At 36.1% G+C, this 26144-nt stretch overlaps 1 protein-coding gene across 6 annotated transcripts in view; it reads left to right on the top strand.

The window, feature by feature from the left end:
• Positions 1-26144, top strand: part of SBF2 (SET binding factor 2) — a 267969-nt gene that overhangs the window by 34649 nt on the left and 207176 nt on the right. For 5 of the 6 annotated variants that reach the window (XM_042784694.1, XM_042784697.1, XM_042784698.1 and 2 more), the window contains exon 2: positions 17053-17141. In XM_042784694.1, the coding sequence (XP_042640628.1) occupies positions 17053-17141 (89 nt within the window). The remainder of the gene's footprint in view (positions 1-17052; positions 17142-26144) is intronic. The other variant, XM_042784693.1, reaches the window with a different exon arrangement.

Here is a 26144-nt window from a genome sequence, read left to right as displayed (position 1 = left end):
GGTGGAGTGTAGTAGTCTGTTTTGGTCCCAGTAATTTGCCTTTTTCAGTCTCAAGTAACCGAATTGTGAGGCATTCTGTAAGTTAGAATTCATGTTAGGTCATTTAATTTATGGCCTGGTAGGGCTTTAAAACCATGTAAAAGGTGTTCTTAGCTGATGTTTTCTTCAAAACTACTGTATAACCAGAACTGCTCTTTGGAGAATCACAATCTACTGGCTTTCATACTACTGAATTCTTCTCACTGTTATATTAGGAAAATGTTCTATATATGGACTGCATAAGAATACCACACAACTAAGAACAACAATTTATTAAAGTTTAATGAGTCTTTATTATTAGGTTACACCTGAGAACAGGTTATGGTAAGAACTGGGTTTTTTGGCAATTGTACTGCTTAATAAAAATGGCTTTTGTAAGAGTTTAGCTGTGTGAGGACACAGGAACCTAACCCCTTGGTGGAGACATTTCACTCAGACACAAAGTAGCTGTATGTGTGTTTTATCTATAGCTTTGTCACTTACCCATGGTTTTGAGCAATTAACCTTTCACTGAGTATAAAATGTGGATGTCCCTGTTTTGACAGGTTATCTGTCACCATGGTAACCAAAGATAATGACCTCCTTTATTAGAAGTGTTGTGGTATTATGATGGAAAGTATTTTATAAGTTGAAGTATTGTTTGTGTTCTGACATCTGGCACAAGAAAAATGCCTTTTGAGTACAGCTGAAGAGAAATTACTGGGCAAGATCTTTGAAGACTAAACAGAGTCTTTTTAAATATAATGGTCCAGGATAATGATGTATTTAGTAGGCAAAAAAAGAAAAAATGGGGGTGATGGGCTATTAGCTTCCTTATCTGCAAGTCACCCATGATAACATAGCCTCATGCTACACATGTTCTCACATCATGTTATGTGGCCACTGCTGGGTTATACCTGTTTTTCTGCACTGGGGTTCAGGGCCGCACTTGCAGTTGGTGTAGGATGAGTTTTATATCACACTGGTGAAGCAGCTCAGTCAACACAGCAGCAGTCATTATAAGATTCTGAATTTAAACTTTTTTTAGAAACTTTAGTAGTAGATGATACGGATGCTATTCCTTTATAACTCCTGAGACAGTTACCAAAATTAAAAAACTTTGAATCTGAACTGGACATGATTCTGTTCCTCTAGTAAAAAATGCAGTAACCCCAATTGGATCTGTGTGGGTGCCTGCTGCTGCATTTTAACTAACAGGATCCCACCTTTTAAGGTCTGTAAGGTCAGCCTAATTTGGAGAAAATAAAAGCTGAAGGCTGTCAACTTGTAGTTTCTCCTTATTTATGAGGATGTGAAGCATTGCATATTAAATCCGAACCTTACATTTTTACTTTCTGTACTTAAAGTAGTGCTCTCTTGCATTTCTTTACCTGGCTCCCCTTGAGGAACTTTTATGTCGTGCATAAGATTATTCCCATGGAAAGCAGGATAATACAGTTTGCAACTGAGATCTTTTAAGTGGAAATGGAATAGCGTAGTGAATTCTGTGTAGTGTGTTGACCAAAGGGAGGATGATTGTGCTGTGTAACTCAAATAATACCTTTCTAAATGGTAGAAAAGTTAGAGGAAGCTCTCTGATGATCTGTTACTATAGTAGGCTTCCTTTATTTTCTCAGCTAGATTGGACATTAGTGTCAAACCAATAAAAATGTTAAAGAACAGATTATGCAGGTTTACCTCATTAGCAAGCTGGTCTTCAAGGAAATTAGCTAATGTAATTTAACTCTGTAGAAGGAGCCAGTGGTTTTGGATGTAAATTACCTGAAAGATTAATCATACAGAAAAAATAGAGATCTAAGTAATTACAAATGGTTTGGCTTCAATACATTGATTTGTGTGTTTTGATGATTTTTTAGAGGAAAAAACCTTTTCTTATTAGCGTTTCATATGTTACAGAAAGCTGTGAAATGTTTGGCTGTCAAAATATTTAAAAAACATTCACAAAAATAACTTGAAATGCTATGGCCATTTATCTCAGTATTTTTGCCTGGAGGTCAGGTACATGAAGCTGTGTAAACCTATGACTGCATGTTTCTTTTCTTACTACGCTTAAGTTTGTTACACAGGTCAGTTCACTTCAAAAGTTAGATGAAGATTTAGGGAAAGGTAGAATGTGTTTAGTTTCAAAGAGGGGAAAAAAACTGTCTGATTTGTAGTGAAGATGAATCTTTCACTAAATATAGAGCCCAAACCTTCTATTTCAAATATGTGAACTTGCTATAGCTAGAACTATGTTCTGATGCTGTATTTGCTCTTCCTCATGGTAAGGCAAATCTGTGCAGAATCTTTCTGTCTCTCAGAAAATGTACTCTCTGCTCACTTATCTTGGGGCTGTATGTTGGTGAGCCCTACTGTGAACTAGAGTTATCAACCAGCTCTGGGAAGTGTTTTACTTACTCTTTTGCAACATTGCATTCCCTGCTAATTAGACACATCCGACTCCCTGGTGCCTTTGAAACAAGTCAACACTTGAGAAGACACATTTGGTCTTGTATAGTGACAGTTTTTCTCATCAGCAAAATTTTCAGGTGATAATTCACACTGGTAATCTAATTTTATCTCTTTCAAAGATTGACTGCGGTAGGGATAAGATTCCTCCTGCAATCTGAATATTTGCTTGAAGTTCTTCTGTCAGTAGGTCTTAAATGGTGTTACACAAACCACTGCAATTTTTGGAGCGAACAAAAATTTTATGTTACTTTTAATGGTTGTTTATTAATCTCTTTAACATTGAAAGTATGTAATTTTATATACATTTTGAGAAACCCATTTGTTTTGCATTGTTTACACTTTTAAGTTAGAAATGTAATAGGCATGAAATCTTTGTCTTTCATTTTGGAATGCTCTTTTGAATCACCATTTTTGAGAACAAGTTTCAGAGCTCTTTCCTTTTCGACCGAATTTGAGCTCTGATTCCCTCCCTGAAATAAAACCAGTTGTTCTGACCATTGGATACAAATGTGTGCTTCAAGGGAAGTCTCACTGTTTGCCGTATAAAAATGTCTTTGTCCAAGAGTTTACATATCTTTTACCAAAGAAGACCCAACCCCAAACTTCGGGTATGCTTATTCCACACTGTATATCCAGCTACTACTAATCTTATTCTGTCAAATAGTCTAGATTTAATATTATTCTGGTAGCATATGCATCAGTTTTGGAAGCATTTATTGAACTTGGGACACTGTAAAATAAATTTTTGTCTACTTGGATCTTAGAATAAGCAATACAAATAGTAAGTGTTATGATGCATTGAGTTTAATAGTAACTTTATCTTACTGATACATTTCAGGGTTTGTTTTCCTACTTTTACTATGTGTTTATAGCTAACAGCGGAAGAGAGTAGAGAGAAGCTGGTAGACTAGCACAGTATGCACTGCATAAGCCTCATTTCCTTAGGAAACCAACTGGGGAAGGGTGAAGATACCCGGTTAAAACCAAAGAGCTAGCAGTTTGGAAGATGCTGAAAGTACTGAGTTCTCACAAGTTTTGTGGAAGTAGGTAGTCCAATAGAAGAACCGTACAAGTACTCAAAGTTAGAAAAAGCTTACAGTACAAGAAAAATGCTGTTGCACACCACACTGCTGTGGAGTAGGTGTTAGAGATGCAAGAAAAATTTATCAGTGCTCAGATCTTACTAAACTGAAATTCTAATGAGTGGGATTAAGCCCCTTACGAATTCAGGCTTCAGTAGCTTGTTGTTCTCCTTACTACTTGTTCTTCCTTACCTCATCCAGATTTGCCATGTTTTGGTAGTGAAGTTTTGTGGATATTTGTTTTTGTTGTTGTTGTTGACTTAATTTTTTCCCTTACTCTGATTTGTTATTTAGCACTTCAAAAATGAAAATAGAATTGCAATGTTAGGAAACTTCTTCAGACTTCTTATATAGGATTTAGACTGCAACTTGCCTATATTCTGTAGGGTCTGAAAGGACCTATTAAAAACTTAATTTCATGATCATATATATAGGTTTTCAAAATTTGTTATACCTTACACAGCACTTAAAATGGAATTACTTTGAGCAGTGTTGTCTTTTTTCTTTATCACATGACTCAGATTTCCATAGAATGTCACAGAAGGGGAATCTCTGTATTGTCTTTGTGACCTTGTTTATCAATGTTCACACACATATGAATGATGCTGATCTCAAACCTCCCCTAAACTATATTCTTAACATTTTTAATAGAGCATAGTAGCATGTTTCCATATTGAGTTTGCTGGGCCTGAATCTGTTTTAGGATTGTTATCTCTATGATAGCGTTTATAGATATTATTATGACTTCCTCTGACTGTTAGCACTGGACTATTAGACACTTCCAGAAGCTATAAGATGTTATTTTGTATATCTGAACAAATAGCATATAGTCAGTAAAGTAATAAATGTGGGATTCCCTCCCACCATGGCCCCAGTTTAGCTTTGTTTCTACTCTGTTCCTAGGAGAAAAAAAATAGTGATAGAGGTTAAAACATGCTTATACTTAAAAGTAGAAGTAAAACAAGTGTGTCAGCATATTTAGGGTATGTTTTAATTACTTCATTTAGACCTGAATTTTCATATTTGGGAATCATGTAAATACATACTGATACAGAACTGTTGTAGGTACATTCTTCCTTACCTATTATACTCCTGTGAAGTGATTTAGGGAAATAAAGAAGTCTGTTCTTCTGCTGAAACTTAAGAATAAATGTAGAAAGCCTTTTTGTGAAGTTGTTTCTTTGCGGGATTTTAGAGTGTGAATAGCTATATATTCAGCAAAATCAGATTACAGTTACAGATACTTACAGCTCTGGATTGTAAAAATCTGTATGCTTATTCTAACCTTGCAATCTGTGTTTGGTTAAAAAATCAACCAACCAAAAAAAGTAAAAGGCAAAAGTAGTATGTACTCAAGCTAGTTATATGTGATGTATTCAAATTTCATAAGCCAAAGTGGGTATTGATTAATTTTAATTACATTGTAATAATAGTATTGAAAATGTGAAATTGTTCTAGGGTAAAATTATAATCTTACAGTTACGTTTAGGAAACTTCAAAGTGGAGCTTAAATTTTAATTATTTGGTATACTAAAGATAAAGGGTGGTTGTGGGAGGAAGGTAACTTACTGAAAACAGAAATCAGATTTAATAAACAGGGCATTGTTATTTCTAAAGCAAAGCAATAAAACTGAGAAGCTGCCCAGATTTTATTTTTTGTTTTCCTGTGATCAGTCTGAGCTCTAAGGCACTGATATTCAGAGTACAAAGATGAGTATAGTTTTGTCATGTTAATTTTTATACCTTCCTTGAAGATAAATAAAAAATATTTCTCCAAGACAGGTGGGAAGTCCTGTTCAGTTTGGTGTGTTGAGAAGAATGTTTGTCTAACACAGAATGTGTATTTTAAATCTGATCTTCCTTTCCTATCCAGACACTGGCAGAAGTGATTGCTTGCAAACAAGAAGGGGAATTGTTGGTGAGCAGGAAACTTCCTCTTTGCCAGGCCCCCAAGCTTTTTTTCCAATTTCTTAAGTATTATGCCAACCATTGGATAGGGAGTAACTTGAAAATGATTTAACATTCACTGTTGCATTCTCATCTGTTACTTCCTTTTAAGACTTTTGCAAAGCCATGTTACTGTGCACCCAGCAAAAAGTCCTGAGATCCAACTATTACAGCCCAGCTGTGTTAATTGTATCAGTAATTTATTCAGATAAAATTCTGGGGGAGTTGGAATCCTAGTGACAGGTGGAAAATGATGTTACTGAAGAGTTCATCAGCCGTAACTAAAATCTTCATAGGTCCTAGGACAGAAATGTTTTCTTAAAGGACACTTCATGTTACTGCAGAAGTTCCTACGTGGGCTCTTAAGAACAGCAATGCAACAGCAGGAAAAATAAATACTTTTTTTATAGAACTTGCAGTTGAAGAATGTCAGTGAGGTCATTGCCACTGGTCACTAAAGTTTTGGTCTTAAGCACAGCTTTCGGAATGAGACAGCACTTTACAGGACTAAGAGTTTTTCAGGTATAATATTGACTTGGTGACGTTTGGTACTTGGTTCTTCAGAGGGGTTAGAAGCTGACAGAGTCCTGGCTGACCGAATAATTGTGTGCACTGTCAGCTAGTGCTGTTGTGCCTGGTACTGAGCACTATTAGAGGGACACCACTGCAGTAGATAAATATGCATCTAACCTGTAGTGATGGTTATAACATGCCTATTTATTCCCTCTTCTTTCTCTTCGTTCTGCTCATGCATCCCGTTTCTCTGATTTCCTTCCTCTTTTGCTTTTTATATTATTTAACCATTTTCATTTCGCTTTGTATTGATACAACTTCAGTGGATGAAGTTCATCTTTAAATGTTAGTTTTCACCAGACTTTTCAAACCTATTTTAGAGGTTTTCTGAGTAGCAATTACTAGCCTTCTTTCAGCAGAAGCACCTGTTGGTTTAGTGGAATGACATATGGCATGTATTGCCATATTCCCCTCCGCCCCCATGCTTTAACTTCATTAAAATACAAGTTAGAATATTTTTCTTCCTTCACTAACCAAGCATAGAAATTACTTCTGATACCCAAGAATAATGAAGATCATAGTTGACCTGCACAGGATAATATCTGTTGCAATAGTGGGAAGGGTGATCCTGTGAATAAAGTGCTAATCTAAGATGTGGGTGATACCAATTGAGCCTGTTTCTTCTGTATCCTTTGGAGGCATAGATCACTTTCTCTATGCTTTCTTCTTCTCTGTAAAAGATGGGTTAATGTCTCTGCAAAATAAAAAAGTACCAAAATCAAATAAATATTGAGGCATTCAGGAATTTGGACCATACAAGTATTTCAGGTAGTCGCGATTAGCAGTGCCACTGCATTTGGGGGAAGATTGAAATACTTTTTTTTCTGATGAGTTCAACAGATTTTTCCTGTTTACAAAGAAAAGGGCCTGAGGATCATCTTATCCTATTATTTGTTGTATCCTTGATAATATGGCAAGCCTCCGGAACGTCTGTCGTTCAAGTTCCCAGGATTGTTGCATGCATTTCTTTGACTTGATTAAGATGAACTGTGTATGAATTTTGCTAGTTGTACAAATAGCGTCTGTGGTTATTGTGGGAAGCCCGTCTTCACTCACTCTTCCTAAAAGTACCAGCATTTGTTTAACCTTTTGTGGCTTGTTAAGCTGCAATAAAGTCTTTCTTCTGTAGAATACATCAGAGCTAAATGCGCTTTATATAAATTTTGATGTCCAGGGTACTTTAGACTTTAAGATGCACATAGTCTGTGATATGCTATATTTGGGACAAGTATATTTTGTCAGAACATTGTGCCATGCGTATTAGGCCTATCAAAGAAATATTTTTCTTTCCTGGGTATTTAATGTTGGTTCTCCTTTGGCCTCTTGTTCACTTCGGTTCCAGCTCTGACTTGGGACTAAGTTAAAATGGGGATATCTTCTGTGGTATTTTCTGTCTTCTGGCATCAAGATTTCTGTAGTGATGTTTTTAAAGGTGTGGGGAGACCTCATGTACATTGCTATTCCCTTTCACAAATGGAGGTGTAAGATGGAATGTGAGTTATCTTCATGCTTCTGTGATGAGCTTTTCCAAAACTCCAAAAAAGTGACAAGAATCTTCAATAGTTTAAAACTTCGGCTGTTTCAAATTAAGAACTTTGATATGAAAATTATTTTACTTAATAGCAGATTTTAATAATGTCTTTAGTATTAGGTACTGTTTTGAAAAGAGACATAAGCGGTACTGTACTCTGCTGCCTGCATCTGTGTATCTTTCATGCTGATAGTATGTTTCTAATATCGAATGTATAAAGTTGTATTTCTGAATACTTGAAATGATTTATTAACTTTGTGTAGGATGTATAATTGTAGATTTAAAGTATTTTGTGTGGCATAATCACTGACCTTCTTTCTCTGTGATCTGTAGGGTGTTTCTTCTGCACAGACCTGCAAGTGATATATTCTGTAACAGATCACCAAAGTGCTTACATATAAAGCTTTGCATCTACGATTAACAATACTTAGAGCTCAAATGTATTTTTATCGGGGGTTTGTAAGTGAAAAGACAGAGTTTATCACAGTTCTCATTAATTTGGAATGTAAGTTGCATTAACAGCTCGCTTCTGGAATTTCAAGGGCAAGCAAGAGATGGCATGTGACCTTTCATGTGGAAAGATTTATATAAGAAGGGAGTTTAGGGGACTAGGGTTCAGGAACCAGCAAATTATGCCAGAATTTTAATGTGTTGCATATTTGTGTTGTTTAAAGAAAAAGATGGGAAAAGGGGAAGGAGAAAGAAGGCAGATCAGAAGAGGTTAGCTGGGGAGAAAAGTTGTTTTTTCCTTAATAGCTTAAGGTATAGACTGCTCATTCAGCATTCTTACAGGCTGAAATGTCAGTTTTCATCATGGGCAAGTTCTCTATGTGTATGTATCGTACAGGGACAAGAATGTATTGTCTGAAAGTTTGAAGCCTGATTTAGTGTGTGGTCAACTTTGATTCTTAATGGATTAAAGAGCTAAAGCATCTTAAAGGTAAAAATACTATTGGATGTTAATGGTTATTATTACCTGACACCCTTAATGAAAATGAAATTACAGTTCACTGCTGTAGGTGTAAAATTACAACTTTCAAAATTGCTGCAATATCTTCACACTTTTTGTACTGCGCTTCATATGACACAAGTATTTTACTACAAAATGAAAGAAAAAAATTGCAGAGTACTTCAGTTAAACTATAGGAATGTTTTTGCTTTTGTAGGATTAACTTTATGAAGATAATTCTACGGGTGTTTAATAATAGTAATGGCAGTAGTTTTGTTAGAAATATGTCTCTTGAATGTCTTTTGTTAGTGCCAGGCATGTTTTGCATTTATAATTAATAATGAGAGCAATTAATATTTTATGTGGAATACATTGTTAATATGCAGTGATCTTCCATGCTATCCTCATGCACATGTGTACTATATTAAGTAGTTTGAGTGATGTGTATAGTGCATCTGAGTTGAAGTGGGTTTGAAAAACCTCCAGAAGCTTCTGTGTGGTTGATTTGAATTGGGTTTCCACCAGGTTTTTGGGCAGCTTGCACGTTGTTTGAAAGAACATCAAAAGATGGAAATCTTTGTATTGATGATACAAAGATCCTTCTTATTGGCAGTGGCTGTCTGAATCTGTTAACACTTGAATAACCAATTTTTCCAATATAAAAACAAGGTGTCAGTATTAATGAGTCCCAGTTCTTCCTGTCACTCTCAATAAAAAGGGAGTGGAATGAAGAGCAGAACCACTGGAATCTTTGGAGATCTGGGATCTGTAAAGCAGATACTGGCAGGCACTAACTGAGGAGGTTACTACCGGTGTTCACTGGCTGTTCAGTGTGTGTGTGTTTAATGTGTCATATTTGGTTAATTAGCTTTAGTTAACAGGAACTTCACTCGGATATTGTAGGCATGTCCTTTTAGTGTTAAGAATTAATAAAAGGGACTTGAAAGAAGACTTTGGAAAGGATAGATGCAGAGTGGAAGGATTGTGGCTGGGATCTAAAACTTATTCATGGGAAGATCTTAATCACTGTATGTTATTTTTTTATCAGAAAAAAGGGACAAAGGCTGTTACTTGTCCAGTGAAAGCAGTAGAGACCAGACTGGGGTAGAGGTTACTGAGGTACGCCACTCTCTAGTTTAACTGAACTGTACAGTATAACGGAATGGGAGATGGCCATCTGTCACTCTGTCAGAGTATGCGCTGGAGCCTCTGTCCATGTACACTTGGGGGTAACTGTACCCGTTATACAAAATATAGGAGAGCATAGGCATAGGCATTACTGGAAGGGCAAAATCATACATGTAAGTGTTCTCTCTCCCCCCCTTCCCTTCATTTAGATTTTCTATTTTGTTCTTTATTAGAGGTCTTCAGATGTTGTGAAATATTTGCAATAAATTCCTTTACATAAAATAAAATTTTGCATTGCTGGTTTAAACATGTTTTCAAATAATTGGTCAGAAGAATTTAAAAATCCAACAACCTCTGTGTTTGAAAAATCATTAAAAAATAAAGTGTGAATGAAATCTGATTTAACAATGAGTTAGTTAACATTTGGTATGTGGCCTTGATATTTTTGGAAAGTTGTCAGTAGTTATCAGTAACATACATTGAAGCAAATTGTGGCTGATTTTGAAATGTCATGATCTGATTTTTTTTTTTCTAATTCTGCATGTTGTGGTAAAACAGTTGAGAATGTAAAATCACTTAGGTGTTGAGTTGCAGCCACCTCTTGAATAATTTGGTATCTTCAGACATAACTGCTCTGCTGAAAGATGAATGACTTAATAAAAGTCAGCTGAAGGCAGATAACTTTGACACCTGCATACCCCAAACCATGAGATTTAGGGACTTACTTCAATTTTACTGTTATTGTACTACTTGAATTGAAAAATGCCAATAGAGAATCAACAGTAATTATACTATAAAGTATTGGGAAAATGTGAGCATACCGTACTGAATTGGTTTTATCATTAAATGGGAGTGTAGCTACTGAGTCTTCTCTTGCATAGATTTTAATCTTGTATAGCAGCATTAAGTGAATTACTTTGTATTTGCATTCATATAAAGGAGTGGAGTCCATAAGACAGACCTTTTCTATCTATCTTTTTCCTTCTGCATAAGGTTTAAGTAAACTCTTGTATTTGGGTGAAGTACACTTTCAATCAAAGTGAGAAGCTTCTTGTGGCAAGAGCAGGCCAGGTCCCCGCTGCCTGTAGAATGGAGATTCTTTCAAGTGTTCCTGGGTCTAAACTTTTCACAGGGAATGAAACATGCAGTTCAGTAACTTGTGTATTTGAAAATAATAATTGTGTTTCTTTTCCAAATTTATCAAATCACACTGATTTTTACTTTGTAATTGCAAACATATAAAACTCCCAAGATTTTTAAAGAATAGCTCTGATTTGAAAGGAGTTCAGATTCATTAAAAAAGCCCCAAATCTTCCTCCAGCCCCCACCCAAAACCAAACGAAATTCTGGTGGGATGTAAAGAGTGTTTCCCATCTGTCTGTATTGTATACAATTGGAGAAACAAAATGAAATAAATAGAATTTTTATGTGGAAGGATTAACAGTGTTTTTTGGGGTTGTGTTTTTTTGTTTTGTTTTTTTTTTTTTTTATTTATTTTTCAAGTGACATTGACGGATGTCAATACTTATTTTTCTTATCTTTTCTGGTGCTCATATCTTGTATACAAAACTTTCTTTTTTTGCCTTTAAAATGTTGCATTTCTGTGATGTATCCTTCATGTATCCTTCCATGAACTCTTGTTTTCCAACTTTGATCTTTTTTATATTTAAGTTGATGAGTTTCTGAAGAGTCAACTTAACCCGCGTGGGCCTTAACTTTGGGTGTTGAATATCTGGAATGGTTCTGAGACGTCTGTAAGCCTTTCTGAAAAGAATACTTTTCTAATTTTTTGGAAAAAATGGGTTCTAAATCAGTTGCACTTGAAGTAGAGGTAGATAGAAAATGTTTCTTTTTTCATGACTGTTTTCCCAACAGTGGCTTCCAAGATGGGAAAAATCAGGAATAACTGTACTGGGCATAAATTGCTGAGTTTTGGGAGCAGGAGGCAGGTTGTATGAGAGGAGGTCAGGAACTACCCTGTGCCAGCCACAGCTGCTTCCAGCCAGCTTTGAAACCAGTGTAAACACCCCAGTGTGTGCCAAAACCATAGCCAGCTAGAGGAGCTGGTGGCACATCTGCTCACGTACATTTAAAATAGAGCAACAGCCATGAGAGGCAGATGTGGAAGGGGGGACATTGCTGGGGGGACACAACTAGAGACACAATCTTGGAAGGAGGTGCTCCATGCCGGAGGAAGCACACCCTCTGAGGGATGCTGGCCACCAGCGACCTGTGCCGGGTTGGGGACACCCGTGGAGGGACTCCAGCCTTTAGATCTGTGCTGGAGCAGAAGAAAATGAACAAGAGTCAAGGAACAGCAGAATAAAACCGCTATGGGTGTGATCCCAACCTCCTGCAGTGCCCATCACCTTGCCAGATGAGTTGGGCTAGATGGTTTGAAAAGGGGGGGCTGAGATTAGGGAGTGGAGAGGAGAAGTGCTGGACTGAAGTTGAGCCTGAGAAGGGAGAGAAAAGATACGTTCAAAAATGTTTAATTGTTTGTCATCTTTGTACCTGAATCAGTGGTCAAAACTTTGTTAATTGGCAATAAATTAAATTGAAGTAATAGTTCCCTGTGTCAAGACTGGTTTTCTTGTGTCAATAACTGGTAGTCTATGAAGCAGCCAGTTGTTAATAAACAATCATTTCTCTAGGCCATATATACTGTGTAGAATCTGCTAATTATCTTTGAGGACATTTTAAGCTGGTTAGAACAAGTGATGTTTCAGACCTCATGAATCAATAGCTAAATCTACTAGGTAATGCTAAAGATGAGTATCTGAATCCATTGAGTATCTAGATTAATTTAACACATATTATTGTCATCATACCAATGGTAATCTAATTTTAGCTACAAGGAGAATATAATTCAATATGATGATGTGCTCTACTATATTTTAAAGTGACCTTGTAAAACTATTTGGGATGTTCTGAGCCAGGCTCCAGGTGGCTAGAGCTTTTTGCCACTCTTTTTTTTTTTTTTCTCTTGAAAGCACACACTTTCTACTGAAGTAAGAGCAGCCCAAACTGGTTTGTGCATATTTTATTTGTATGTCTTTGTATGTCTTGTTTTTAGATCTAGTAATTTATCTTAGTAAATTATGCAGTTAGATTCAAAACTATGGCTTCAATTAGACTATGATAAAGCATCCAGTTGATGGCAATTTTGGAAACATATTCTGCCTACCTTCAGTACTCCAGGGGTAAAAATTTGAAGTGTGTAGGAGTGTTGTACACAAACTCTGTGTTGGTAGTAGCGGGGAGTAAAACAGTCTAAAAGCAGAAGGATTTAAGTTTCCTTACTAAAAGTCTAGTTGAAGAATTCACCCTGGCTTTGCTTAAGACTTTGAGAAGAATAATGCATGTGCAGAAAAGTGCAAAATTATTTTATTCTAAATAGAACTTGGACCTTTGTTTTCTATATGTAATGATTTCAAGGTATCTCCTTAGCATGGGAAACTTTTATTTAATTATTAGTTGTTTTGGAATTAATTCCCTTTGATCCCAGAGGTGAATTGAAGTGCAAGGTCGGATAGCATAAAAAGTTCAATCTGGCATTCAGAAAATGTTCAGTGGTGCATTTCTTTCAGTTAAATTCCTACTGAGTTTATAGTACCTCTTGAAAGCAAAATGGAATTACATGCAGTGAGGTCTTTTAACACTGCTGGCCAGTATGAGTGACCTTCCAAGGAAAGTAATCTAAAAGGGCTGATAACATTTTGACACAAAGGAGTGAATATTACAAATTAAATAAATATATATGCATATATCAAAAATTGAACATCTTAATTCTGAATTAAAAGAAGTTCCTATACTGTAATGTAGGGAGTGTCTTTCTAGCAGTCAGTAAAAAGAGAGCTAGAAGGATTGGTAGCTTCAAAATGAGCTGAAGGAGAAAAAATTTTGAGCTGCTTTCATGGATTTCATTATTTATAGGTGTAGTTGGTAGTGTCAGAGGGGTCAGTCTTCTGAGAACTAGGGTAGAATGAGAAAAAAAAAAAATCTGTCACCTCTGTTCTCACAGAGAAATTTAGAGGACTTAATATGTAGCTGAGACTGAACACTTTGCTGCTGTAAATCTTTGATACTTTCTTTCCAGAAAGCCTCTGTATCGCTGTTCACCTCGGTATTTCTGCTCTTTCTTGCTGTTGGCCTCTCAGCCACAAGTTTTGCTCTACTTGGAGGTGCTTGTGCTCACTGTTCTGTTGGATGTATTTGTTTGCTGTCTTTTCCTCGCTTCACCTGCCAGTGTTAGAACAACTAGAGGAAGAAGAGATTTGACAAAAATATTACTTATGGAAAGCAGATAATATGGTAATTTGAGACTTTAACTCAACAAGGAACGAAGTTCTAATACTGAGTCAGTGAAGGAACAGCCCTCTCAGAGTGAAGAAGAGAATACTAGAGATGATCAGGTAGGTGACTGCATAAAGGAATGGGAGGAAAGATGAGTTCTCAGAGTGGGGTACCAAGCGTGAAGGGTAAGAGTAGAGCAGAGAAGGCTAAAAGCTGTTCATTGTGTGCTAGCAACAAAATACATATAAATTCTTACCATATCCAGTTGAAAATATCGCTGTTCTGTTCTTTTTTTTTTTTTTTTTTTTTACATGGAAGAAGGAAACAGGGATTGGATACCTATAGAAGAAAGGAGGAATGCGGGGCTGTGTTTTGCCTGCCTTAGGAAGGAAGGTGTGTGCTCTACTGAGAGCTCTTTAGGGAGGGAATGGTAAAGCCATTCCATTTATGTCTCATAATTTTGGAATGATGTTGAGATGAAATGGTGGGAGGTATGATAAATCAGTAGAAGATGCTGTGTGAGAAAGAGTACATGAGGCAACACTTGATCTTAAGCAAGTGAAATTAATTACTGTTGACCCTATTCAGTTTTTACAGTCTAAGAGCTATGAAGCTCTCTTTCCTTATAAAATCTGCAGCTGTAGCCATGTCTGTATTTGTTCCTTGATTTCTGGCCCACCCTAACTCTGTTTTCTCAGCACCTCTGCAGCTTCTCTCTAAATATATCTCCTTCGGCTTTTAACTTGCCAGTTATCTCTTACTGCTGCCTGCAGTTCTTCTAGCTAACCCAGTCTGATTGCAGTTCTTCAGCATGCTGCTGTGGGAATCACAATCAATATGTGCTACATTGGGAGTAAGATTGCTGTTTGGAGTTTATCTTGTGCAGTTTATATGCCAATTGTACCAAGAATATCTGTTCCTAAGTTGTTTTCAGGAGAAAAATCATAGAACATCAAGTGTAAAAGTATATAAACTAGAGAAAATACTTGTTACTAAATTATCAGATTGATTCTACTTAAACACCATGTAAAATTTATTGTGGGTTTTAAGATAAAAGCAAACTCAAAATGTAAATTAGCAGGAAGCTTAAAGGAGCGTATTTTTTTCCACCATAACATTGATTTATGAGTTGCTTTATGTTGGCAGACTTGAGTTGTGTGAGACTGAGAATAGCTTTTTATGGTAAAGCCAGGAAAATCATGTATTCATTGCTGCTGCTTGTGTGTCTGCAGAGGAAGCAGCACATAGGAACTTCAAGTACTAACACAGAACCTGTATTGTTTCATAATGTCGGAATACAGCTTTGAGAATTTCACAAGAAAATGTTTAAAAATTTTAATGCTCGATCTCAGAGTTTTATAATGTGACTTCAGAGAAAGGGTGATCCAACTGAATGTGATGGGTCAGCAAAGATTATTAAAACTATTCAAAGACGTTTTAAATGGTTGCAAATTTCAGCTTTGCTCTTTAGGAAGCTTTATGTATTGTTTAATGAAAACTGTTTTCCTAAGTATCTGTTTTTATTTTAAACCAGACTTCTATCCGTGCATGCAGTGGTATCAGCTTGCTTCCCTATCTACTCTGTTTCTCCTGTGATCCACTTACTGTGTTGGGGAATGCTAATACAGTGACAGTCTAGATCTGTGTGCTCTGCTTCGTTTGTTTGAATGTAACTGCTGATTGCTTGAGTGGCTGCTGCCTTACAGTAGAGGTAACTGTTCAGCTCTGCTGCTTTTTCCTGCTATTCAGAGCAGAGGAAAGAACAGGGGTTGGGGCCTCTCATCTCTACCCAGGGATTGACTTGCGAGCATGTGTGTGTTTTGTGTCTCCTTGCCTCTGAAATTATATTGAAATCATCCAAGAGATGCAGTAATTGCTAGTGAAGAGTCATGGGTAGGTAATGTTATCACAGAAATCTTGATTTCCTGGGTTTAAAATGTGTATGGGATGTTAGACAGGTTTTTGTGCATGTGAAATACTTGGCCATGTTAAATCAGTTTCTTTCAGAAATCAGAATAGTATTAACTTTTCAATTTGTTGGGTATATTTGTAAGAGAAATAAAACAGAATTTACGTTTCTCTGTAGGAAAAGGCAAGATTTGTGCAAGAGAAAAGATCATTCTTCCCATTATGGTACCATGCTTTAAATGTGGTAAACATAAGTTGAAGGCTATTGTTGACTGCATGCTTTATGTTGTGTAGTGACTTGGTTCAAAATGGTCCTAGCTTCCAACATTCCTTCAGGATAGTATTGATTAATATAAAAATTGCTTTCACTTTGCCATATTATATTGTGGTGTATCCCAGAGCTAAAATTCAGTTAGAAAAAGTTACGATTTTTTCAGTATTTGCTCTAGGACTTTAGCAGGTGAAGAACAAAATTCATGTTTGTATGTGCATTCCTGTACCATTCAGCATGACCAGAACACTACACTCGAATATTTGTGGTGGTTCTGAAGGGCTTCCTATCTATAGCACTATGGCTTTAAAAGAAGGAGGGGGCAAAATAAAAACGAAAATTGCATCAGAGAAGTTACCAGAAATTAACAGTTTTTCTGTATACCTTCCTGTGTAGAAATTGACTCCTGACTTGTCCAAGGAAACTAGCTAGAAATACTGTCAAGGAACTAGAATGTCCTGGGTAAATCATGTGGATTTTTAATCTATAGACTTCTTTTTGAAGACCACTTCTTGACAGATTTTTGAATTATTTTTAAAATATCACATCATCCATTATATTAGTTTTTAATTTACTGCTGCTTGTAGAGAGAGAGACTAAAATTACCAGTAATCATCTGTCACTTTGAAAACATGAATGATGGGCATAGACTGGATGCAGCTTGCAGCTTCATTTCGTGTAGTGACTCCTTGTGTTACTACTGGAGAATATTAAAGTTGTATTTATTGTATGACTTGCAAGACATATTTGAGGAGCCTGTTCTGCCTCTTGTGGCAAAACATTTCCTAGTATTTGGTATATTCTGAAAATATTCTCAAATTTATGATGATTTAAATTACACCAGTTTGCCTTTAAGTAATTAAATTTTATCTTTCAGCAGGCCCAGCGGAAGGTTTGGGAAAAATTATACAAAGATTTCCTCAGAAGGACTGGGAAGACACTCCTTTTCCGCAGGGAATAGAGTTGGTAAGTTTGCATTCCATTTTGTAATTTTTAGAATTTCTTTCACGTACAATTGGAATATACATCTGCCTTCATGCAATAATCTGTATTATCTAATTTGACCATGAATGTGTAGAGATTATGTGAGTAACGGAGGGTAGATAATAGCTTTAAGAATAATAATTTTGGCTAACAGAAGATAATTTATTCTGGTCTGTACCACTAAGTAGTTATTCCTAGAATACAGGAAAAGCTTTGCTGTAAATTTAGAAACATTGTATATGAAGTAAATGTTTGTGTCCATAAGTTCGTTATTGACTATGCTTTTAGAAGCATCCTTCACATGGCAGATGACTTTTTGTTGTGTTCAAATACAGATGTGTATTTGTATATTGTAGATTTAAAAAAAGAATTAAAAATAATATTCTAGTAAACTGGCTTGATTAAAGTGGTCAGTCTTTAGCCAGTATTCTGTCCTTGATAGATGGCATAATCGGCATTTACAAAAATGGTGCACTGAACAAAGCTAGTGTACAGCGATCTATTTCAAATCCTCTCTCTGAGAATTCACCGAGTGCCACTTCTTTCCGTTCCTTGGTCTCATACTTTGAGATGCAGTGAAAAGGTATATCTTATCCATATCAGGGATTCATTAAACATATGGCTCTCAAAATCCTGCAGAGAAATGAGGTACTGTGGTCATACTCTGCAAATTAGGTTTCTGAGAAGTCAGAGTGAAACTCTTCCTGTCCCAGAAGTTCCTAATTTCATGGCAGTATGAGCTAGAGGAGATGGGCCATAGGAAATGTTGCAATAGAGGTCTTTGTACTGTGGGATGAAATAAGCTGCATAGGACAAAGACACTGACTCTTCATTGAATTTATTACACAGATAGGGCAAACATAGCAAGCTTTTACCAGTATGATACCTTTCAACCAGTTCTCGGCTCACTTACTGAGTCATAACATGCCATTGGCCATGAGTTGTCTTCTCCAGTGAAAGAGAGGGGAGGGGATCTTGATGTTTACTGCTTGCTTTCTGGTATAGCAGAGGTTTATGTTCATTGTGTGGTGGTGTACGCGACTGGTTGCTCGTTTTCTTCAACATTGTGGTTTTAATTTCTTCATAGTCAAACATAAGCCTTATGTTTTGGGGGGATGTCATACATTAATTACTGGTGTAAGCATTATTTCTGATACACGTGATGGATAGTTACAGTGTTTGTGGCACACTTGCATAATACTGCATTTGGCAATGTAGTGCTGTGATGAAACAATGGAAGCTCCTGCTTTCTCTGAAGTGTTTCTACTATGTTACAACATTATACCACTCTGTATAGCAATTGCTATTTGCTCTAGCTTAATACATGCCTAGCCAGCACGTGCTTGATGACTGCTGACCGAGTTCAGATCAGTGGCTTTTTTATATAGTACACACAGTTGTAGTTCATTAGACGAGAAATAAACTTTGATGCCAAGGCTTAGGGGTATCTTCTTTTTTTAACCACTCTCTTGGGGTTGAACCAAATGGTTTGATGTTGTTTTAAACAACTGCAAGAGTTTGGGTCATACTAAGATTTATTTTCTCATACAAATCTTCCTTACCTATTTCAAAGAAAGTAATGTGTCTGACTTCCAGTGACATTTTGAAATAAATGAGCACAGCTTCTTAAAGCAGTGAGGCTTCATAAGTGATATATCTATACCCAAATGTTATTTCCCATTTAAGTTTAATTGTAGGATGTTAGCACTACAAGAAATACCTTTCTAGGGGAAGATTTTTTTTTTTTTTCTTTATTGAAGATAACATTATTTCTGTATCAGTTCTCAAATGACTCATTAGGCAACGCCATTAAGACTTTAAACTTTCCAAGTAAAATGAAATCTGATGACTTAAATGTTAAGGACATCTCTTCAGCCAATCAGCAGATTTAGCCAAATTTTGATTTGCTTTCCAAATATGGTAATAAAATTTTAATTAATTAATATTTGAGGAGTTAAAGATATTGCAAAGATCAAGTACTAAAGTAAATTCCAAAAGTCAGATTTTGGTAGGATATGTTTTTCAAGGTTTTGGATGTGCAACATGAATCAACATGAATTCATAGAAAAGAAAGAAGAAAAGCTGTTACTGTTTTCTGTTTGTGACTGTAAGGGCAGCTTTATCATTAAGAGGGTAACAGGCAAACCTTGAGGGGAAAGAAAATGGGAGAAAGAAGGTAAGAATAGAATAGTTGACATAAGCATATATAGAATGAAGGTAGACATATTTATGAATAGCAGTTAGTTCTATGAGTAGTTTGAGTTAAAATTCTCCAAAGTGTACTTCCTTTCCTTGGAGTGAAGGATGTGTATGGAATTACATGGTTTCTCTGAAAAAAAGGCCAAAGTTTTACATGCCTAGTAGTAGCATTGAAGGGAATTTTGATTTTTTGAGTGTTGTCTTCTTTCAAAGTTAGTTCTTCTGCCATGAATCCTGGAGATCTTCAGCTGGTTGAAGACCAATAAACCACCCCCCACTGTTTTGTAAAGCGACTTATTTGCTTATGAATTAGGAAATTTTGAATTACTTTTTTTAAAGTTTTTTTTTTTTGCTAAATAATATAGGTCAAATCAGATAATTTGTCTTGGCATCTAGTGGGTGATATGATCTAATAGCTGTTTCCCATTCGTGTTGTAATGGCATTTTATGAAACAAGTCATGCTGGAGGTGGGGGGAATAGTGAAAAAGACTTATGCCTACCTCTGCCCCCCAGAGCTTTAATACTTTTAGATGGAAAATGCCTGTTTGGACCCCTTGGGATCTCCATAGCTTGCTGTTAGTCCAAGCTCCAGCCAAAAAAGTAATAGACAAAACCCTCTGAGACTTTTGTGGAGGGCTTTTCTCTTTCCCCAACCCTGCATGCCCCACATCCTTCTGGGCTTGAATTAGTGTGGTCAGATTTCTGAGACATAAATTAAGACAATGTAGATAGTGGAGTTGTGCAGGTAGTTTTAAAGTTCAATAATAAAACTACTACAAATACTATTTTTCATTTTGTTGAGCCCAGTTCTGAAAAATAGGCTAACATGGGAAAAACTGTGCCTAATGGACCTGCCCTTGGCTGAGTGAAAAGGGATCATTTTGAGAACATCTTATCTAGGAGAGATGATGACTATTGCAACTTTTACTTTTAGCCTTGACTGTATTTGTAGTTTTGTTAATTTGAGACAAATATGTAGAGAATTGAGTAATTACAAAATGTGATTTTTATCATTTTGTCTTAGAATCTGAGCATCTTCAGTTTACTGACAAATAGCAGTCCACCTGCAGTTTACTGACAAATACAAGTCAAAGTGAGTTTCCTCAAGTTTCATGGAAGTAAGCTGACTTTGAGGAGCACAGAGAGATTTATACTAATTCTTAAAGTTAAAAAACTATTTGGCTCAGAAAAGCGTTTATGTAGTTGGTTTTCAAAAGAATGCAGTTAGAACATACCAATCCAATAGTTGCCCCCATATTTTAAATGAACGTGTTTGGCTATCCTTCTCCATAGTTTCTCTGTTTCAGAGAAGTTATTACAGCTTTACACCGATACAACTTAAGTTTAAAAATAACCCTCTAGAATCAGCTGAGACACATAGAGCACTTCAAAATTAGGATAATCAAACTTCTTGTTCTTGCTTGTAGAAAGAGCCCTTGAGAGAGTATGTTGGTTGAATGAGTTAGCTTTATATTTCTGCATATTTTTCTTATTTATAATCCAGTTTTAATTCTGCTATATACCTTTCTAGACATGATAATTAGTTACACATCAAAGGAGGAAGCTTTGGTATGTAATGTTACACTGTACACTCATTTTTGTCCCAGGGCTAAATTAGCTAAACTAAGTGTCATCTGCATTACTCAGTTTTGAGAGACTAATGTTAATTAGGCAAATGAAAGTCATACCTAGAAACAGATATGTTGTCTTAAGTTTAAGCTAGATATAATGTATTTGCGCAGTTTGTGAGTAGCAGGGAAGAAAATTTCCCATTATAACCAGTGGTGGTGGTAGTGGTAGTAGTGTCATGAATTAGTAATTGTCATTTCAAGTATGTGCAAGTATAGAAATGAACATACATTTCTAGGCAAGCTGATCACTTATCCAGATAATTACTTAAATTATAAAATGTAATTGTAAATTGTAGAAACTGCTATTTAATACAGTCCTTTGAAGACAGCTTGTATGTGTCATGATACTAAGAGAAATGCTTCTGAAGAAAGGCTGTATGTGTCCCTTTGAGATCTGGTAGGATGACTGCTTCCTCCTAGAGGAGGAGGATTTGGTGATGTTGGAATGAGCATATTAATCCTTTGTGTAGAGAAGTGTATTTGCTGTAAATCTTATCATTTCTGTACCTTTGAGCAGTTTCAAGTATAAACTCTTAGACATGAAGTATGTCTTATAAAATGCTGGATTCAACTTTCAAATTCCAGTTAACTTGAGATACTTAAAAAAAAAAATCAGAGTAAGGAATGGTATTTATGTATTTTCAAAGTATATCTGTATTTTGACCAACCTAGTAGATCTCAGTCTTTTGACACAAACCAACTTTGTGGTCCTGTACAGATTTTCACTTCATTATGACATATGTAATTTAGGAGTGACAGCTATACCTCTGCGATCTTAAGTGAATATGCACTACTGTTGGAGCTTCACAGTTGGATCAGGGAGAAGAAAGCAATCAAACTCCACCAAAACACAACTAATTTGTCTTCAGAGTTGCATTGACAAACAGAATTTCTGTCACTCAATTGAAGATTAAGGTATGTCAGATATTAAAGTAGTGAAATCCTAAACTTTTGGAGACTCCCAATGCAGAACCTCTGAAACATCATTACACATACTGTCAAAAGTAATACTTTTTAAATTCAAGTGCTAATCACTTAGTGTTATTTTTGTTTTACCACTTCGGTGTAAGGCATCTTTTCTAGGAAAAAAAACTTGATACTTGAACATTTTACTGCTTACTTTATACAAGTCATAAAAGACAAACTGGGTTGTAGATTAGCCAGTTAAGGCCTGAAGTGATTAAAGTTTTAAGGGGGTTAATCTTTAAATACTTCAGTCTTAGCTAGCTGATCTGTAAGCCAATTTTTCTGCAATATAAATGTTTTTAAGAACATGAATAAATGGTTGTCTGCAGCATTCATTTAACCTTCAGTGTACTTGGTCAGCTGCAGAGATTTTGGTTTTGTATTTTCCTGTTTCCCCTCAAACCATTTTCACTTCTCAAGAAACATTAAATATGTATTTATTGAACAACTGCATAACAAACCTCAGTGTAGCATTTACAAATGCATAGTGTTCTTTCATTCCCATTATGTTGCAGTACAGGTGCTTTCAACAGTTAGTATGAAACAGATGATACCGAAAGCCTGGTTAACTTTTTAATTGGAGTTCTATTATGGACTCAGTTTATATTCCTTTAACTTGTCTATATTAGTCTCCAGTAGAAATCTTAGAGTGCCATAAATGCAGTGTATTTTACAGTAATGTCTCTGCTGTGCTGTAAAAGAGTTATATTTTGGTTTTAGAATCCCATTGCTTTTACTGAGTGGATTTTAGCTCATGGATTTTGTAGACTATTGGGGTGAAATACTTTGATATGGAAACCTAAGGACTTGGAAGTAGTTCTTGTGTAGCAAAACTTGGTCTTACTTGACTAAGTACTATGAAAGGGTGCAATTAATGTTTTATCCTTTTTTTCTGTTTTGCTTTCAATTGAGAAAAAAAAATAATACTTTATAATATAGTCAATATTTTTAGTAAAAATGTTAAAATATTGAAGTGACACCTGTTTGGCATTTCAACTCTGTAATCTTTCCATGGAGATTATTAAAAACAGAGTGTATTGAAGTGTACCATTTTTATAATTATCAGGGTGTTTTAAGATGCCTTCCCCCTTACCCCCTGCTCTGCTGAAAGATATTTTCAGTTAAATTGTTTGCAAATCTTCTGGGAGAGAAAGCTATTTTTATAAGCTTTCTTAAGTGCAGATGTTTTCAGGATCACAGAATGATTTGGGTTGATTTTCTTCATTGTTGATATCTGTCATCTCCACAAATAATACTCGGCCGCATAAGATGATCTTTTCCACCTAGGCTTTGTCTGTGATTTCAGTATCTCTGTTACCTCTCCATAAGTTTTTCTTATCTTCTTTAAAAATCAGAGGAAAGACAGAAATGTCCATGTTGCAGTAACTCTCTGCTTGTGGGGTTTTTGAGTAACAGTCAAGAAGAGGAGATTGAGACCCACGGTTCAGTCATGTGGTGATGTGACATTTACAAAACTCTGAGTATCTTTGTATTTTCAACTTAGAACTAATATTTATCTGTGAGAAGTCTCCTGCAGACCCTGCTTTCCCTGAACATCCTGAAATTTTTATTATAAAATGTTTTTTGATGTTCCTTATGTTCCTTGGTTTTAGTTTTTGTTTTGTTTTGTTGTTGTTGTTTTGGTTTTTTATTATTTAAAAAGAGCTCCATATGTAATGATGGAGGTATTGGAGGTACTCACTGAATGTAGTGATGCAAATGTGAGTGTGCTTCATTTAAATAATGTTACGATGATGGAACTGTGTCAGCACCATCATTCTTACTTCTTAAGATCCCTTTCCTGCAGGTATTCGAGAACCATTTGTAGCTCTTACCCTCAGAAGTCTTGTCTGCCTGTGTCCAGGCAGTCTAGGATTCTTGCACAGATGTGGTAGTTTCTCTCCCCCTGTGATTCTCTGAGATTTGAGTGTCTGCAGGATTATGGATCATTCTTTGCACTCTTCAGTTTCACAGAGTACAAGACTGGAGTATATAATACCTTTGGAATAAACGGTTTTGTGGCTAGTATGTTTCAGTAAGAATTTTTTCCCTTTCAGTTTATCCTGTTATCTCTTGTACTCAATGTGAAGACATAAACATTTGTTAATATTTTTCATGCTTATTTAGATGAACTAAGAAATGGTCTAGACTAAAAGGGGAGAGCAACATGTAATTCAAACACGCAATGTGAAAATGGGCTATATCTCCAGAAAACAAAACTGAAGAGCAGAAATCCTATTATGCTTCATTTTTTGAGAGGAACAGTTGTGGGGAAATTTTTATTTCTAAATTGTTTCAGCTTTAATTTCTTTGAACACTTCATAGAATGGCCCAGTTATGGATATGCTTTGTCTTTTTAAAAAAAATGTTTGTGTATGCTTGAAAGTTAGCTTGGATGAAAGCAATACATGACCTTAAAGTGCTGCATGTTTTCAAATAGCTTGTTTGCTTCTCTCCAGAGAGAGGTGGTAGTAACTCATTGGGAAGCTACCAAACAGAGACACGTGAATGGCGATGAATGAAGAAATCTGAGTTAATTACCATGAGAGATGAGATCTGGTCTTTAGGTATGATTGTTAGATGTTTGTCCTTGGTGTTAACTACATAAAGCTTTTTCTTAAGAGCTCTTTTTCTTAAGAGCTCTTTATGTCACTGTTAGACCAGAGAGGTAAAGAGAAAATAACTTAGACAAATGTAACAATCCAGTAAGGCACTGAAGTACTTCAGAACCACTTAGCTGTTTGTTGTTTAAAATTCCCATGTTTTGTTTTAGCTCATTACTGCAAATAATTGCCTTCTGTAAGAAATTAGAACTTTTTTTTTTGTGTTGAAGTGCTGTAATTTAGGCAACTTCTGACGGAAGTTTCTGTGTTTTTGTTTGGTTTGGTTTTTCTGTGTGTTTGTGCAGGAAGCTGAGAATTTGTGTGGTTTTAGACAGAGCCAGAAAGCAAGACTGTTGTCTACTGAATTTATAACTATATATCTAGTTGTCACAAAGCTATCCTTTCTAGGGTTGTGTGAAGGAGCAGAAAGGCAGATAATGTGCATCTAATCAAACACAGTCTGTTGGGCTGAGTACAAGATTGTGAAATTTGAACTGGGTCATTGAATGTGTTCTGGGAATCCAGAAATAATTTATCTGTGAAATTGATTCCTATGACTGTAAATCAGTTTGGAATGTTTTCTGATAGTTCAAGAAAATACACTAATGGAAAATAAAGGCTATTTTATGTTTTTCTGAACAAATTTGTTAATGGTTTGTTAAAGCTGATACTTTCTGTGCTAAGAATTTCTGATCAGTAGGATTTATAAATCATGATATTGCCCCAGCCTCCCAATTTGACCAACTTTTAAATCTGTAGTCTTAAATTTTGTTAATTTGATGCAAGCTTCTTCTGCTGGCTTAATCTCAGCTGTTTTAAAGCTTGACTTCTTAAAACTTTTTGTGATGCCTTTATACAGTGTAAGTGCTTATTCATAACATGTTGCAAAAGATGTATCCTAGTTGAGTTCATTTAAAAAAAACCCCCAATGTAATAAATATTAAGATGACCATTGACAATTTGGCATGTTCTGTGTGCCGCAGCTCATTGTATCAGCACTTGTATTATCCAATTAGAAGCCAAACAGAAACAGTGCAGAGACTTCTTGCTGTTTCCAGTTCATATAACTCTTGGTTTTCCTTTCAGGACTCTGTACAGGGCAAAGCGGCTGTGTGCTCTAAACACACACACGCGGCCCACACAGCTCTGCAGGCTTGGGGAGGCAGTGGCTGACTGCAGCCGTTCAGCAGCTGACTGAGACTCTGTCATGCAGAGTCCTAGGGAAAGGACTTGGAGGCTTACTTCCTTCCCCCCCCCCCGAAGAGCAGCACATTGGCTTCAAGCAGTAATCAATTATTCAAGAGTAATAAATTAAGCATTTGAACTGGCCGCTAGTATGGATCTCTAAAGCTCCACCTTTCACAGATTTGGAGATAAAGCAGTCCAGGCTTCAGTTGTGGTTAATGCTACTGGTATGATGATCCTTTTTCAGTTTGTAGTTCTTTCTCAGCCTGTGAGTCCTTAAATCTGAGCTGCAGAGTGAACCTAGGCAAAGAGGAAGAAGACTGATACCCATATCTTCTTTTGAATGGCTTTGGGATTTATTCTCAAGAGCTTCCCTGACTGGGTATCACAAATCTTGCAG

The sequence above is a fragment of the Tyto alba genome, unplaced genomic scaffold, assembly GCF_018691265.1.
Source record: "Tyto alba isolate M040663 unplaced genomic scaffold, T.alba_DEE_v4.0 Super-Scaffold_8, whole genome shotgun sequence".
Lineage (NCBI taxonomy): Eukaryota > Metazoa > Chordata > Aves > Strigiformes > Tytonidae > Tyto > Tyto alba.
Note: the sequence above shows the minus strand (reverse complement) of the source record. Positions and strands in the feature narration are given on the sequence as shown.